The 13665-nt window shown below is 42.9% G+C and overlaps 6 protein-coding genes across 6 annotated transcripts; 3 read left to right on the forward strand and 3 right to left on the reverse strand.

The window, feature by feature from the left end:
- Window positions 1-225: 225 nt before the first annotated feature.
- LOC108601432 lies at window positions 226-1028 on the reverse strand. Its single transcript, XM_017989329.1, has one exon. The coding sequence runs from the start codon at window positions 1026-1028 to the stop codon at window positions 285-287; it is 744 nt and encodes a 247-aa protein (XP_017844818.1). The 3' UTR covers window positions 226-284.
- A 2470-nt stretch (window positions 1029-3498) lies between these two features.
- LOC108604840 (CG31391) lies at window positions 3499-5193 on the forward strand. The gene has a single exon (XM_017994459.2). It carries the CDS (start codon window positions 3599-3601, stop codon window positions 5093-5095), a length of 1497 nt encoding a protein of 498 aa, XP_017849948.1. The 5' UTR covers window positions 3499-3598; the 3' UTR covers window positions 5096-5193.
- A 67-nt stretch (window positions 5194-5260) lies between these two features.
- Window positions 5261-6205, forward strand: LOC108604841 (peptide deformylase, mitochondrial). Its single transcript, XM_017994460.2, has 2 exons — window positions 5261-5570; window positions 5628-6205. Exons 1-2 carry the CDS (start codon window positions 5271-5273, stop codon window positions 5937-5939), a joined length of 612 nt encoding a protein of 203 aa, XP_017849949.1. The 5' UTR covers window positions 5261-5270; the 3' UTR covers window positions 5940-6205.
- A 100-nt stretch (window positions 6206-6305) lies between these two features.
- On the forward strand, window positions 6306-7184 carry LOC108603099 (peptide deformylase, mitochondrial). The gene is made up of 2 exons (XM_017991595.1): window positions 6306-6726; window positions 6787-7184. Exons 1-2 carry the CDS (start codon window positions 6334-6336, stop codon window positions 7096-7098), a joined length of 705 nt encoding a protein of 234 aa, XP_017847084.1. The 5' UTR covers window positions 6306-6333; the 3' UTR covers window positions 7099-7184.
- LOC108603096 (C-1-tetrahydrofolate synthase, cytoplasmic) lies at window positions 7115-10765 on the reverse strand. Its single transcript, XM_017991592.2, has 5 exons — window positions 10329-10765; window positions 10058-10268; window positions 9524-9995; window positions 7511-9348; window positions 7115-7451 (listed from the first exon to the last, which is right to left on the reverse strand). The coding sequence occupies exons 1-5, from the start codon at window positions 10454-10456 to the stop codon at window positions 7209-7211; spliced, it is 2892 nt and encodes a 963-aa protein (XP_017847081.1). The 5' UTR covers window positions 10457-10765; the 3' UTR covers window positions 7115-7208.
- A 198-nt stretch (window positions 10766-10963) lies between these two features.
- Window positions 10964-13383, reverse strand: LOC108603098 (probable methyltransferase-like protein 15 homolog). Its single transcript, XM_017991594.1, has 2 exons — window positions 13232-13383; window positions 10964-12652 (listed from the first exon to the last, which is right to left on the reverse strand). The coding sequence occupies exon 2, from the start codon at window positions 12406-12408 to the stop codon at window positions 11296-11298; it is 1113 nt and encodes a 370-aa protein (XP_017847083.1). The 5' UTR covers window positions 12409-12652; window positions 13232-13383; the 3' UTR covers window positions 10964-11295.
- Between the last annotated feature and the right edge of the window lie 282 nt (window positions 13384-13665).

Below are 13665 nucleotides of genomic sequence, written 5' to 3' on the forward strand. Positions count from 1 at the left end.
GCGCATAACGCTCGCGGGCTTAGTACATATATATATATTTATATATATTGCTTGTGTGCATTTATACGTAAACCCTTTATATTTTTAGCAGCGCCAAATTTATGTTAATTCTCTTTTTATTTGCTTGTGCTTTGAAAAAAAGATTTGTCGCATACCTTTTAATTTAGTGTTTTAGCAAATACTTTGGAATTGAATTACAGTCTAAAAAAAAAAAAAAACAAAAAAACGTACACATAAAACGGAACTCGGCTTTATAATTTTAATTTAGCTTTAAACATACAATTTCATATCCAGTCGTAGATCCATTTTACAAATGATGCTATGAGATGTACCATGTACAAGTTAAACGAGGACAGAAATGTAGATGACAAAATGTATTCATCCGAGAGCAAGGACGCAACACGACGCTGATGCACCAAAGTCGTTGTATACAGCGTTAACGGTATGCTGAATAGCATGCTCCATCCATCAACGAACAGCATTATCTTGGGCTTACTGAATGCGTATATGAATATATTCAAAAAGATATAGACAATAATAAAGACTATGGTGATGATCAGCATAACAAAATTGTTGGGCAGCATCTTTAGCGGCAGCTTGGCGCCCATTAAACACAAAACAGCGCTAGTGATTAGAGACAGGACCAATATCCCCATAGCATCTAACCGGGCGAGCTGATACCAGTGATAGCAAAGCGCACACAATGTTAAGCACTCCACGCAAATCAATGCCAGCATCAAGTTGATGGGAAATTTGTTGAAGAGCTCTGTAAAAACCATGAGCATCATGCACACCAATGAAATCACCAGCCACATGTAGCTCGAGAGCGGCAGCGAATCGCCCAGATCATGAGGCACAAACTTGATCAATATTAATTGAAAATAGCCAAGTGAGAGTAACGCACCGCAGATGAGATAAATTTTGAGCAAACGTCTCCTTTCATTCAACGCAGCCTCTTCGCGTTCCTCTTCCGATTGTTGTATTGTACGCTGACTAACCGTAGATGGGCGTCTCGATATTGTGTACATGGCTAAAATGAATTTCAAATTAAAACACACTTTTAAAATCGCACATGTGACTTTAGTTTCAATGCTCATTAAATTCAAATGAAATGAAAGCTAAGCAGCAGTGCTGTCAGCTTAAGAGCGAGAGTAACTATGGTTTTAAGCTTAGCTATTGTTACTTTTATCTAAAGTGTATAAAAGAAATACAAATAGTTTATTAGAATTAGAGCAGCAGCCAAAGGAATGCAACAAATACATTAAAAGACTTCAACTAACGGCTAAATTTAAATTCTATGGCTATGACTTTTAATAGCCATAAAATATCTAAATGCTCAACGCTGTCTAACAACAACTTTCACACCTGATGCAGACGTTCCATCCCTTGCTCTCTCTCGCTCTCTCACTCCTACGTGATCTCTTGCCCTTTTATTTAGTTTCTGCATGACTTTGTGTGTCAGTTCATTGGCAAGTTTTTTTTGGCCTACACACACAAACACGCAGTCGTATTGCTGTCGCTGAATTTTAATTGGCTTTTAGCTTTCCGCAGCAGCAGAACACGTGTAGCTAACAACAACAAACAAACAAATAAACCAACAAGCAAACAACACAAAAAGTCGACAAGCTTGAAAATCATTTCACAGCTGAGCACAAAGCAAAAATTAAATAAACATGAAACACGCAAAATAACACAAAAAGTAACAGCGACAAGAACAAAAACAACTCACAAATGGCAGGAGGATGGCAAATTGATGCTCAGCATAAATAAATCCCAAATTAAAGCCAATTATGTGACTTATGATTGCAACACAATTTTCAAATCTTTTGTTGAACTTTAACAAGTACTTGCACAAATATTTAATTGCTAATTAATGTGACAAAATTATGTTTAGTCCAACGCTAAGCGCACATTGCTTTGCATTATTAATTACATTTGTTGTAGTTAAGCGTGAGTTACAGGGCAACTAATTAACTAGCTGTTGCCTAGCAATTAAAGCTGCACTTGCATTTCGGCTGCACGCATTTTAATCAAAGTGAATTGCCTGGCCTAATATTACGTATACGCATAGTTCAAAGCGAAAATGAAGAATTTACGCTTGTATGCAACTTCATTAATTTGAAAATGTTTGGCGTGACATGCTTGCTAGCTATCATACCCAAAAATCATGTGCCAACCTGGCGTATGCGTAATGTTATCTTTGTGTTTTGTGTGCAATTTATTGTAATTTCTCACACTCGCGCGCAAAATGAAATAATTAGCGCAACGCTAATTGCATTTTATACAATTGTAGTTTATTATTCAAATGCATGCATTCAACTGTAATGCGACAATTTGTTTTGCATTAAAAATCAATGAATTGGCTTAGCAAACAAAGTGCAACAAAACCTTTTTCTCATATGCTTAAATTTAGTAGCGCCACTGCTTTAAGCATTGTGCTTTTTAATTAAGTCTATATATGTATGTACTAAGTTGTCTTTTATTAATTAACACACATTTTTCTTTGTAGTTTGTCTAACTAAAGCCACAGCCAAAGCATTTTACGCACCGCTGCATTCGCCCACAAACCGCAAACTTGGCCTGCACTTTAAAGGATTTCTTTTGTTGTTTTATTTTTTTTTGCTGTACGCAACGCACAGCATAAAAAGAGAAAATATCAGGTTATACGCAAAGCAATTGTTTAAGCAAGAAAGCAATGATAAGTTGCTGAAAATTCAACTCGACATAAAACAATGCGACAGAGCCGTAGCCGCTGTGGTCGCCAGAGCATATACACTGCTGCTTTTGACTTGCTTATACATATATATATTTTTTTTATTTCTGCGCAAATATGTACAGCATATTATGCTTGGCAAACGCTTACATTCTTCAACTGCTTGCTGCTTGTTGACAACATGTCAAAGCAAACAATGTAAGCAGACCATAACAGCAGGGACTGGGGGCCAGTATTCTATGCTCTAGAGCTTGTTCTCTATGCTCTTACTTTAGTGTTTTTCTTTTCAATCCGTTCTGGTAACTTTAATTTATATTCCACCCACAACTTCAAATGTTTTCATTTTCGCACGGAGCTTTGATTTTTCGTAATGGCTCTTGTGCCATAAATTGATTTTGCTACTACTTGCCCAACCCTGTATGGATTCTTTAAAACTAGTTGCATTCATATTGAGCTATTGTCTACGTTTGCTTTTGTTACATGTAAGTTACTCTATGTGCTGCTTAAAACTGAAACTTGATAATTTTACTTTTTCTTAGTTTCACATATAAGCACTTGGCTTTGATAGTTTATGTTACTTTTTATGACTTTCTTATTGCATTATAGTTTCTGTTGATCAAAAGGGTTTAAAATAATTGATAAAGATACAAAATAATGGTCACATCATATAGCTTTATTAATTCTGGAATTGTAAGAGCTAACATTTTAATTACGCAGCAATTTAATTTGACATTTTAAATACAAAATTTATATTCGGAATGTTTTTATTCGCATAGTTAGCTTAGTCAGATATTTAACTAAATTTATTCTGTTACATAAACGAATACACACATAGAAACACACACAAGACACATACATAGATAAACCTATATTGACACCCACACAATGATACGTATACATGCAGACACATATGCGCCCAAATACCAGAGCGGTAAATGGTCTTGGGATAAGAAGACCGATGCACTACACTTTGAGCCACACAACGATTTGGAACATGCTCGAGAGCGTTATATAGTAACGAATGGCTATAAATTTTTGCGTACAATTAATCAGGAGGAGGAGCTTATATTTCGTCAAGAGTTTGTGCGTCCGGACTTTACCTTTGATGCGGATACCGTGGTCATTAATGATGTGGTCGATCTGGTGATATTTTTGATGCCCAAGGAATTCTTAACTATGAAATTTATGGAATTCTTGCGCAAGCCCGCGGTGCACAGATTGTTGCATGCACTCATCATCTACTTTGAGTACTTTCTGCGCATGGTGGAGTTTGTGCTAATACGACGGGATGAACTCAACGGCGACATGGCGCAGATACAAAGTGAACAGACCAGCGATATGAAGCGCATATTCTCTATATACTTAAGTCAATATCGCATGCTGGTTGCTAGAAATTATAGTGTTATTATCAAGGGTGAGGGGGACATGACGCAGTTTTATCATATGAAGGAGATTGTGAATATATCTTCAACCATACACGACAAGCATTTTCATGAGCATTTTCTGGCGACAGCCACGCAAATCGTTTGGATTACATTACATAGACGTGCCTATAATGTAATTGAAATGGAAATGAATCGTCTGTTTCGCTCCGAACACTTTGTTATGCATCGCCCGGAGTATCTAAAATTTACGCCAGCTGAGCGTAGCTTACTGTTTGGACGCAACAATCGAATTGTCAACTATCGCATGCAGGTGTCGCCTTTAATACAGGAGCTAGAATTTGTACCGCCTGAGGATCTGCCCATCTTGTGGATAGGCGAACGCAAATATCGTGGCACGGACACGCGCATTGTGCAGATCGAACTGGAGTATATAGTGCCTGGACCGCAGCTGTTTATGATTGATGTAGCTCATGGCATCCTGGGCCATCCGAAAAAGCTCTACAATACGCTACTCAGCTTGGACTGGCCCTCAGTGCGCTTTGCCAACTATACCAAGGACTATGATCCTTATTATCTCATACGCCAGCCCAGCTTGCGTATACCCAATATTGATGAGACGCTTGTGCGCCGCATGTCCAAGCATTATGACCAGCTCTTTAAGGTTTATCGCATATATGAGCCTTGTCCACCGCAAGTGCTAATCAAGTTTGCGCGACGTGAGCATATTATTGACTTCTTTCGCAATGAAGGCGTTTTGGACGATATTTATACGCGTTGCGAAAAAGAATTGCGCTTCGAAAAGAAGAAGCACAATGTGCCCGATATCATTGCCAAATATTTCAAGGTAGTTTCACGCTTTCGTAAGAATCGATATACTGCACCCGGAGATGATACTGTGAGCTTGGCCAGCTTCGCATCAACATCAACAGCACGCTCGATGCACCACGTCACACAACGCAGAAAATCTGCGCCTGAAGATCGTTTCTTTGAGATATAAAATTTAATTACAATCGTAAAAAAGCTTATCAAACAATAATGTTAAACAATGAATTAATATCCAGCCATAAAGATTTTATGAGATAAGCTAACTTTTAACACCAACTGTTTGATAAGATATCAGCTGATCAGCTGCTGTGTTGATTTAATAAACGTTTTGGTTTCTGAGCAGCAACATGTCTGCTAAGCTTGTTGCACGCACGGCTCCGCCGTACAATCATTTTACACAAATTGGTGATCCCGTGTTGAGGCTACAATCAGAGCAAGTGTCGTCGGAGCAGTTGGACTCCAAGGAGATTCATGACATTGTGCAGCAGATGGTTCAGGTGCTGCGGCACTATGATTGCGTGGGCATAGCAGCGCCACAAATAGGCGTGCCACTGCGTATTATTGCTATGGAGTTTCATGAGGGCAAGCGTCAACAGTTTACGCCGGAAGTTTATGCGCAAAGAAAAATGTCTACGCTGCCATTAGCAGTAAGTTTACCCAGCATAATATTAACTTTAATTACTTTAAAATGCGCTTACTTGCAGGTGTTCATCAATCCAACGCTTGAGCTGCTTGGCGAGGAGCAGAACACACATCCCGAGGGTTGCATGAGTGTGCGTGGCTACTCCGCTGAAGTGGAACGCTATGATCGCGTAAGAATCAGCGGCATTGGCATGTTGGGAACTCCTTCTGTGCTGGAACTGTCAGGCTGGAGCGCGCGCATTGCACAACACGAAATGGATCATTTAAACGGCATTATTTATATAGATCGTATGATTGTTTCTAGTTTTATGTGCAATACCTGGCAAAAGATCAATGAAGCTGGCGGCTGCGCTGCCATTGAGTTTCAAAAATAAACGAAACTGCAGCTAGAGATGGTCGATAACTTGTTCATCTTGTCACAGTGACAGCTCACAAATCAAATGGCGGTTATTTTAAATGCATAAATATGCAATGCTTATTTGTAACTCCATTAAAAATACAATAACATTTCGCAGTAAATATATTGATTTGAAACATTAACATTTTGCTAAATGCCAACATCAAAATCTTAGCAGCCAAAAATAATCGTTACTTTTAACACTAACAAGTGCTTTTAAAATACTTATGGCAAAAAACATATGATTACTCAACTCTGCAACAAGTGTTTGTAGTTTGCAATCAGAACAAGAATAAATAAATGTTATAACTGAAAAGTTTGCTGAACAAATAAATGTTTTAAATATATAATTATATATATAATAAAGCAACATGTTGCTGAAGATACATATACTCAGCCGTGTGCACGAACGCTGCTTGAGCACAAGCTTGCCGGCAGCACAATCTTTTCGCAAATGGTATCAACAGCTCTGGACAACGGAACGCACCAATTTGCCGCCTTACGACCACTTTACACAGGTAGGTGATCCAGTGCTGCGTGGACATGCCGCTGATGTGCCTACCGACTATGTAAAAAGCAAAGAAGTGTCTGAAATTGTTGAGCAAATGGTTAAAGTGTTGCGCAAGTACAATTGTGTGGGCATTGCAGCGCCACAGATTGGCATCTCACTGCGTATCATAGCCATGGAGTTTAAGCAGAGCATACAAAAGGAGCTGCCCGAGGCCACATACAAGGCGCGCCGCATGACTGAGCTGCCACTGACTGTAAGTATATACCACGAGCTTAAATAATGTATTTAAATACAACTGACTGCCTACACGCAGGTGTTTATAAATCCGCAATTGAGCGTCACCAACTACACCAAGCACAAGCATCCTGAGGGCTGCATGAGTGTGCGTGGCTACTCCGCTGAAGTGGAACGCTATGAAGCTGTTAAGCTAAGCGGCTTAAACCAGGAAGGCTTGCCTACAGAGCTGGAGCTCAGCGGCTGGAATGCACGCATTGCGCAACATGAAATGGATCATTTGGATGGCAAGCTGTATATAGATCATATGGACACCTCCACTTTCATATGCACCTGCTGGGAAACAGTCAACACCAAGTCGGGACGCGTGGAAATTCCCTTTTATAAATAGTTTGTTAGCTTTAGAATTTGTTATGTTTACAGTAAAATGCTTTTATTTAAAATTGTCTGTAGTGAGGCACGCTTTAAATGCATTGTAGAGTCTAAAAATATATAATGTGTTTAAAATAAGCCCTCAATTTGTCCAGTTTCTGTATTCAAATCAATGTCATATATGGCAGGACGCGTTGCCAGTCCAGGCATTTTGGTAATCTCGCCACACATGGCGACTACAAAACCGGCGCCAGCGGATACATAAACGTCCTGCACATTCAATGTAAAGCCCTTTGGTGCGCCCTTGATCTTATCATCGCCTGTCACCGAGGCGGATGTCTTGGACATGCAGACAGGGAGTTTACCAAAGCCCTAAAAAGAGACACAAGATTCAAAAAATGTTCTTAGAGCTGCAGTCTTAAGAAACTCACCGCTTGCGTTAGCATCTCCACCTTACGCTGCGCCTGCTCGGACAACACCACCTTGCCTGCGCCATACATGGTCTGCGCTATCTTCTGCATCTTGTCCTGCAAAGGCAGCTCCAGGTCATATAATAACTTGAACTGCTTCTTTTGCTGACAAGCAGCTATGACCGCCTCCGCCAGCTCCACAGCACCAGCACCGCCTTGCTCCCAGTGCGTGGACACCACAGCAGCAAAAGCGCCCGCCTTAAGCGCTGCCTGCTTAAGCAGCTCATGCTCTGCCTTAGTATCAGACATATGCTTATTAATGCAAACCACAACAGGCATGCCAAAGGAGCGACCATTTGATATATGCTGCAGCAGATTGGGCAAGCCCTTCTCCAACAGCTCCAGATTCTCCTCCGTGTATTGCTTATTAAGCGGCGCTCCGGGTGTCACGGGTGCACCACCACCATGCATCTTAATAGCTCTGACTGTGGCCACCAGCACCATAGCATTGGGTTCACGGCCCGAGTTGCGGCATTTGATGTTGCAGAACTTTTCCATGCCGATATCAGAACCGAAGCCTGCCTCAGTACAGACAAAGCCATCGGGACCCACCAGCTTGAGACCAATCTCATCAGCGATAATGGAATTGCAGCCATGCGCAATGTTGGCAAAGGGACCTGCATGCACTAGCACAGGTGTGCCCTCCAGCGATTGCATAAGATTAGGCTCCAGCGCATCCTTCAAGAGCACAGCCAAGGCACCAGTGACGCCCAGATCATCCGCCGTAACAGGCTGACCGCTTTTGTCAAAAGCCACCACCATTTTGGACAGGCGCTCCTTCATGTCCGCCAGGCAACGCGACAAAGCCAACACAGCCATAATCTCGCTGGCCACGGCAATGGAGAATCTAGTCTTGCGACTCAAGCCCTTCTCACTGCTGGACTCACCAATGGTAATGGCGCGCAGATATCTATCATTCATGTCCACCACACGCTCCCACATAATGGTGTCTGTGTCAATGTTGAGACGCGCAAAGGCTGTGTACTCCTCCTCGCTGAGTGCATCCGGATCTGTTTTATCAATCCCCAAACGCTGCAAGCGTCTCAGCTGTATGGCGCTGAACTTTCGCTGACCCTTAATCCTAGGCACGAGACGGTCGTACAGCGCCTTACTTTGCTGCGTGGCTTCATGGAAGATGCGCGTATCCAGCTGCGCCGCCAGCAGATTGTTTGCTGCCGATACGGCGTGTATATCACCCGTCAAATGCAAATTAAACTCCTCCATGGGTATAACCTGTGAGTAGCCACCGCCGGCAGCGCCGCCTTTAATGCCAAACGTAGGTCCCTGCGAGGGTTGACGCAGTGCAGCAATGGTATTGCGTTCCTTGTGCGCGCCGAGAGCCTGCACCAGACCCATCAACGTGGTAGTCTTGCCCTCGCCCAGCGGCGTGGGCGTAATGCCAGCAACCACCACATAGTTGCCAAGCTGACGCTCACCCAGACGCTGCAGCACGCTTAAGGCAATCTTGGCCTTCTTATTGCCATACAGCGATACTTCATTGGGCTCCAAGCCAATCTCTGCTGCCAGCTGACTGATGTCCTTGGGCCTTTGGGCGCGAGCAATGACAATATCGCTGGGCACGGGTTGCTGCAGCTTCAATGGCAATGGCTGCAGATTCCAGTTGGTGCGAGTTAGACGCACTGCAGCGCGTGCTGCTGAAGTAACAGTATTTTTCATTAACATGGCTACAGTCATAGGACCAACACCACCAGGCACAGGAGTTATGTAACCCGCCACCAGCTTAGCCTGCTCGTAGTCCACGTCGCCCACCAAACGTGTGCCGCTCGCCTTGGTTGAATCTAAAGAGGATTAGAGGTATAAATGTTGTAGTGTGTTGTTTGCTTGTTGCTTGTGTACTAAATATAAAAACAAAACTCAAAACTGTTTTACATTTTTGCTTATCAGCTTAGAGATTTTGGAAAGCGCTGCATGGGGTCAACCTGCAGCTGATAAAGCAAATGGAAAAGCACCAACCTGGCTTAACATTGATGCCGCAGTCTATGACCACAGCGCCGGGCTTGATCCAAGAGCCCTTGACCATCTCGGCGACACCAATGCCAACAACAAGAATATCCGCGCTGCGTGTAATCTGCTCCAGCTGACGCGTCTTCGAGTGGCACACCGTGACCGTTGCATTGGCCCACTTGAGCAGCTCGGCAGCAGGTGTGCCGACAATTTTGCTGCGTCCTAGCACCACAGCATTCGCTCCAGCAATCTCTACACCAGTGCGTCTTATAAGCTCCAGGCAGCCCCAAGGCGTGCAGGGCAAGAAGCCATTCAGATCTCCCGTAGCCAGGCGACCTTCGTTCACTGTATGCAAGCCATCCACATCCTTCGACGGCGACACTGCATCTGTTATACGATGAGAGTCTATCTTTGTATCACAGTCCAGCGGCATTTGCACTATGATGCCATGCACCTGAGGATCATTGTTGAGCTCATTCAGCTGTGGGATAAGCAAATATTACAGGCATTGCATAACAATTGAGCTGGAAGCCATGTACTTACCTTATCAAGCAGCTCGATTTCGGTTATGGAACGTGGCAATTTCACATGCTGAGCCTCAATGCCAATTTCCGTAGCAGCCTTAATCTTCATGCGTATGTAGACATTGGAGTCCTCGCGTCCGCCCACCTGCACAATGCGCAAGCCAGGCACAAACTGTGGTCCACGCTCACGCAAAGCGCTCACTTCCCGACGCAGTTCCTCGCGTATGTTTCTGTTGATTAAAATGCAGAGCTTTAGATTTATTTATATGACAATTGGTAGCTACACTCACTTGGCCACGGCTGTGCCCGATATTACTTTCGCCTCCACGCTCATCTTTCCGTACGGCTGATCGCTGTAAAAACGCACAAGTTTTTTTCCCAAAGTCTTAACCGTTAGTAACGCAAACGCTTGCGCCATGCAACTGACTGGCCAGCGCACATAACAGGCCTATCTATAGCTTCTGTTGCCAAAGTCATTGGTACAACGCTCGTTTGCTGCTCTGCTCTATCGGCTACGCTAATCCCTCGCTTCGCTTGTCGCCTGTTCGTTTCGGTTTGTCTTATCAGCGAGCGCATTTCAGATTATCGGGTTTCAGATTTCTCAGGGGTCACAGTTCCTCACGCAGTAAACAAATAAGTTTTATGGGTAAGACTTGCTTTCATTACAACAACAACAACAACAACTACATTGTTGCAACCGCAAATTGCAGTTGAATTGCATGTGGCAAGCATTTGGAGTGAGAGGCGCCAAGGTATTACATTTAATAATTAAAGCTTACTTTCTTTATAGAAGCAATTAGAATGTTCACATGAGCATTAGATAATTACAGTGTCGCAAATATAAAGTTTATACTATTTTAAAATCATAAAGATTAATTTGTAAAATATCAATTTAATACATCAAAATAGTAACAAATGTTCAGTTGATTTTCAAGCATGCTGCTAATATTTTAAATTCCTTTCTTGCGCACCACTGTGCATAACTTTGACCACTACCTGAGCCATAGTAATGAGAGTTCATAATCTAACGCAAACCGAAAAAGCAAATTCAACAACAAAACACACACAAAATAGAAATAAATAAATATCGCAACAACAAGGAATAAACAGATAAATAAACGTGCCTTATCACAAGGTGCCAATTGGTAAGTCCGATAACAGGCAACTGGAAACGAAAGTATACATTGTAATTAGCAGAGCAACAGTCGTGGACATTCGCTTATTTATTCCTGACTTTCCAACATCATAAAATGTATATTATTTAATTTTAATTGCAGCACGCAGCTTGGCCGAACGACTGCGACTATTTTGGGATAACTCCTCGGCTGCTGGCACAATGACATGACGATGCAGCTGACGCCAGTTGGTTTGCACAAAGGACTCCAGCAGCTGCGGATCGTAGGTGAGATCGTGGCCACAATATTTAAGCGGCACGGGATTGGCTACACCTTCAATAACATTGCCATTGAGATGACGCTTGACAATGGTGTCCTCCAGCGAGTGAAAGGTTATGGCCACCAGGCGACCCTCAGCGCGTAGAAACTCCTGCGCTAGCAACATGCCATAATTAATCTCATTCAGCTCGTTGTTAACAAATATGCGCAGCGCTTGAAATGTTTTGGTGGCCACATGTGCTGGACGCTGTAGTCGATCCAAGCGGTTGCCCTCGCCCAGCAAGGCTGAGACCAAATCCGCCAGCTGGCGTGTGGTTTCAATGCGCTGCAGTGCAGCACGCGCCTCCACAATGCCACGAGCGATCTTCTTAGCAGCCTTTTCCTCGCCATAAACGCGCAGGATGCGTGCCAGATCTTCTTCTTCAGCACGTGCCAGCACATCGGCTGCACTAATCCCGCCACTGCGCCCACCATCCATGCGCATATCCAGCGGACCATCGTGGGAGATGGAAAATCCACGTGCCGCTTCATCAAATTGCATAGAACTACAGCCAAAATCAAAAAGCATCCCGTCGATGCTATGCCGACATATGTTCACTTGTTGCAACAGCTGTGGAAGCTCTGAGAACTTGCCCAGCAGTGGCACCAGTCTGCCTGCATACGCCGGCTCCTCACTCATACGCTGCGCCAGCTCATGCGCTGTTGGATCACGATCCAGCGCGTATACTGTAGCCTCTGGGCAGCTGTCCAGCAGACGACGTGTGTGTCCACCAGCGCCAAAAGTCATGTCTATATATTTGCCTTTAGACATAGGCTGTAGATATTCAATAGCCGTCTGGCAAAGCACAGGCACATGGCGCGTTGTAGGCGTGGCCGCAGTTGTACTTTGCTTACGTAGTGTTGTTGTTGTTGTTATAATTGTTGCTCTTAACTTAGTCACGAATTGGGGGCTTGGAGTCATCATGCTTATATACATCTACTTGCGTTTGCCGTCGTTTAGATATTGTAGAAACTCTGAGCTCAGCACTTGGCTGCACTGCGCCGCATTCAAGCCTGTAGCGGTGGAGTCGTAATGACGTGAATACTTCTTCAAGTATACGTTGTTTGAAAGCCTCTCCAAGGCGTCAATTTGTTTGCTCAGCGCGACGCTCTGCTCGCTGCTCAGGCTGGCGGCGTCTGTCAATTTGGTTACTTGCTTGCGGATTTGCTCTCCCAGATCCCTTTCGGTTGGTGAAGAAAAAGTTTAGTTGGTGTCATTGCTTCTATAATTTATTTTGTGTGTTGTGTGTGTGTGTGTTGCGCTGTTTGCTTTAAGTAGTGAGAGAAATATTGTTTGGATGGCTTTTCTAAGGCATGCAACTTTAAACTACAGTTTAACATGAAAGCGTAATATAATCTGCGGAGCTGCATAAACATACATATGTACATGTAACTAAATGTTAGACGCCTTTAAGTAAAACATAACCCATCATAATTTCGAAATAACTGTAGGCTTACATCAACTCATCTTGGTTGCCCAGTATAAAGGACTCTGGTATCAATTGGTAGGCGTATTTAGAAGACATTTTGTTACACAAACACTAGCAATCGTTTCAAAAGCCGGCTACACAATGAAAGACAAAAGCGATCAAAACACTGCAAGCGTGTTCCAAAGCCAGAATTGTGGAACTTGTTGCTTTAAGCCACAAAATCAAAGCCCACAACAAATTCTCTTGCGCCCCTGTTGTTGTAGTTGTTAGATAATAATAAAGTTATGCCAGTCGCAACACGCACACGCCACTTCTATTGTATTTTCTCACCTGCCGACTTTAGATTTCTCCGCTGGCCACTTTTCGAGTACTTTTAGAAATCTTTGGTATAAAACAGACATTGCTTAATTATACAAACAGCAAAGCACAAAAAACTTGTAAATTTTTAGCGCCAATACAAAAACATTGCACGCGCAATCACAGCTGTTTTATATACTGCATTAGACAACACTACACCACATTTGACAACACATGGCATTACCATGTCAACAAGTAAGCTAAGTATCGATACTTCAAGTATGAATTTCAGAAAGCTGCAGAGCGCGGAAATTTAAATAACAATTTTAAGAAAAAAGTTTTTTAAAATAATCAACTAAATGTATCCTTTAAATTTTCTTAAATTTTTCCCCCAAAATATTTGCTTATGTTAACATATGCTATGTTACTCTATTTCTACAAGTGACTACTGGTGGTCAATCCTTTCG

Source organism: Drosophila busckii, chromosome 3R (genome assembly GCF_011750605.1).
Source record: "Drosophila busckii strain San Diego stock center, stock number 13000-0081.31 chromosome 3R, ASM1175060v1, whole genome shotgun sequence".
NCBI lineage: Eukaryota > Metazoa > Arthropoda > Insecta > Diptera > Drosophilidae > Drosophila > Drosophila busckii.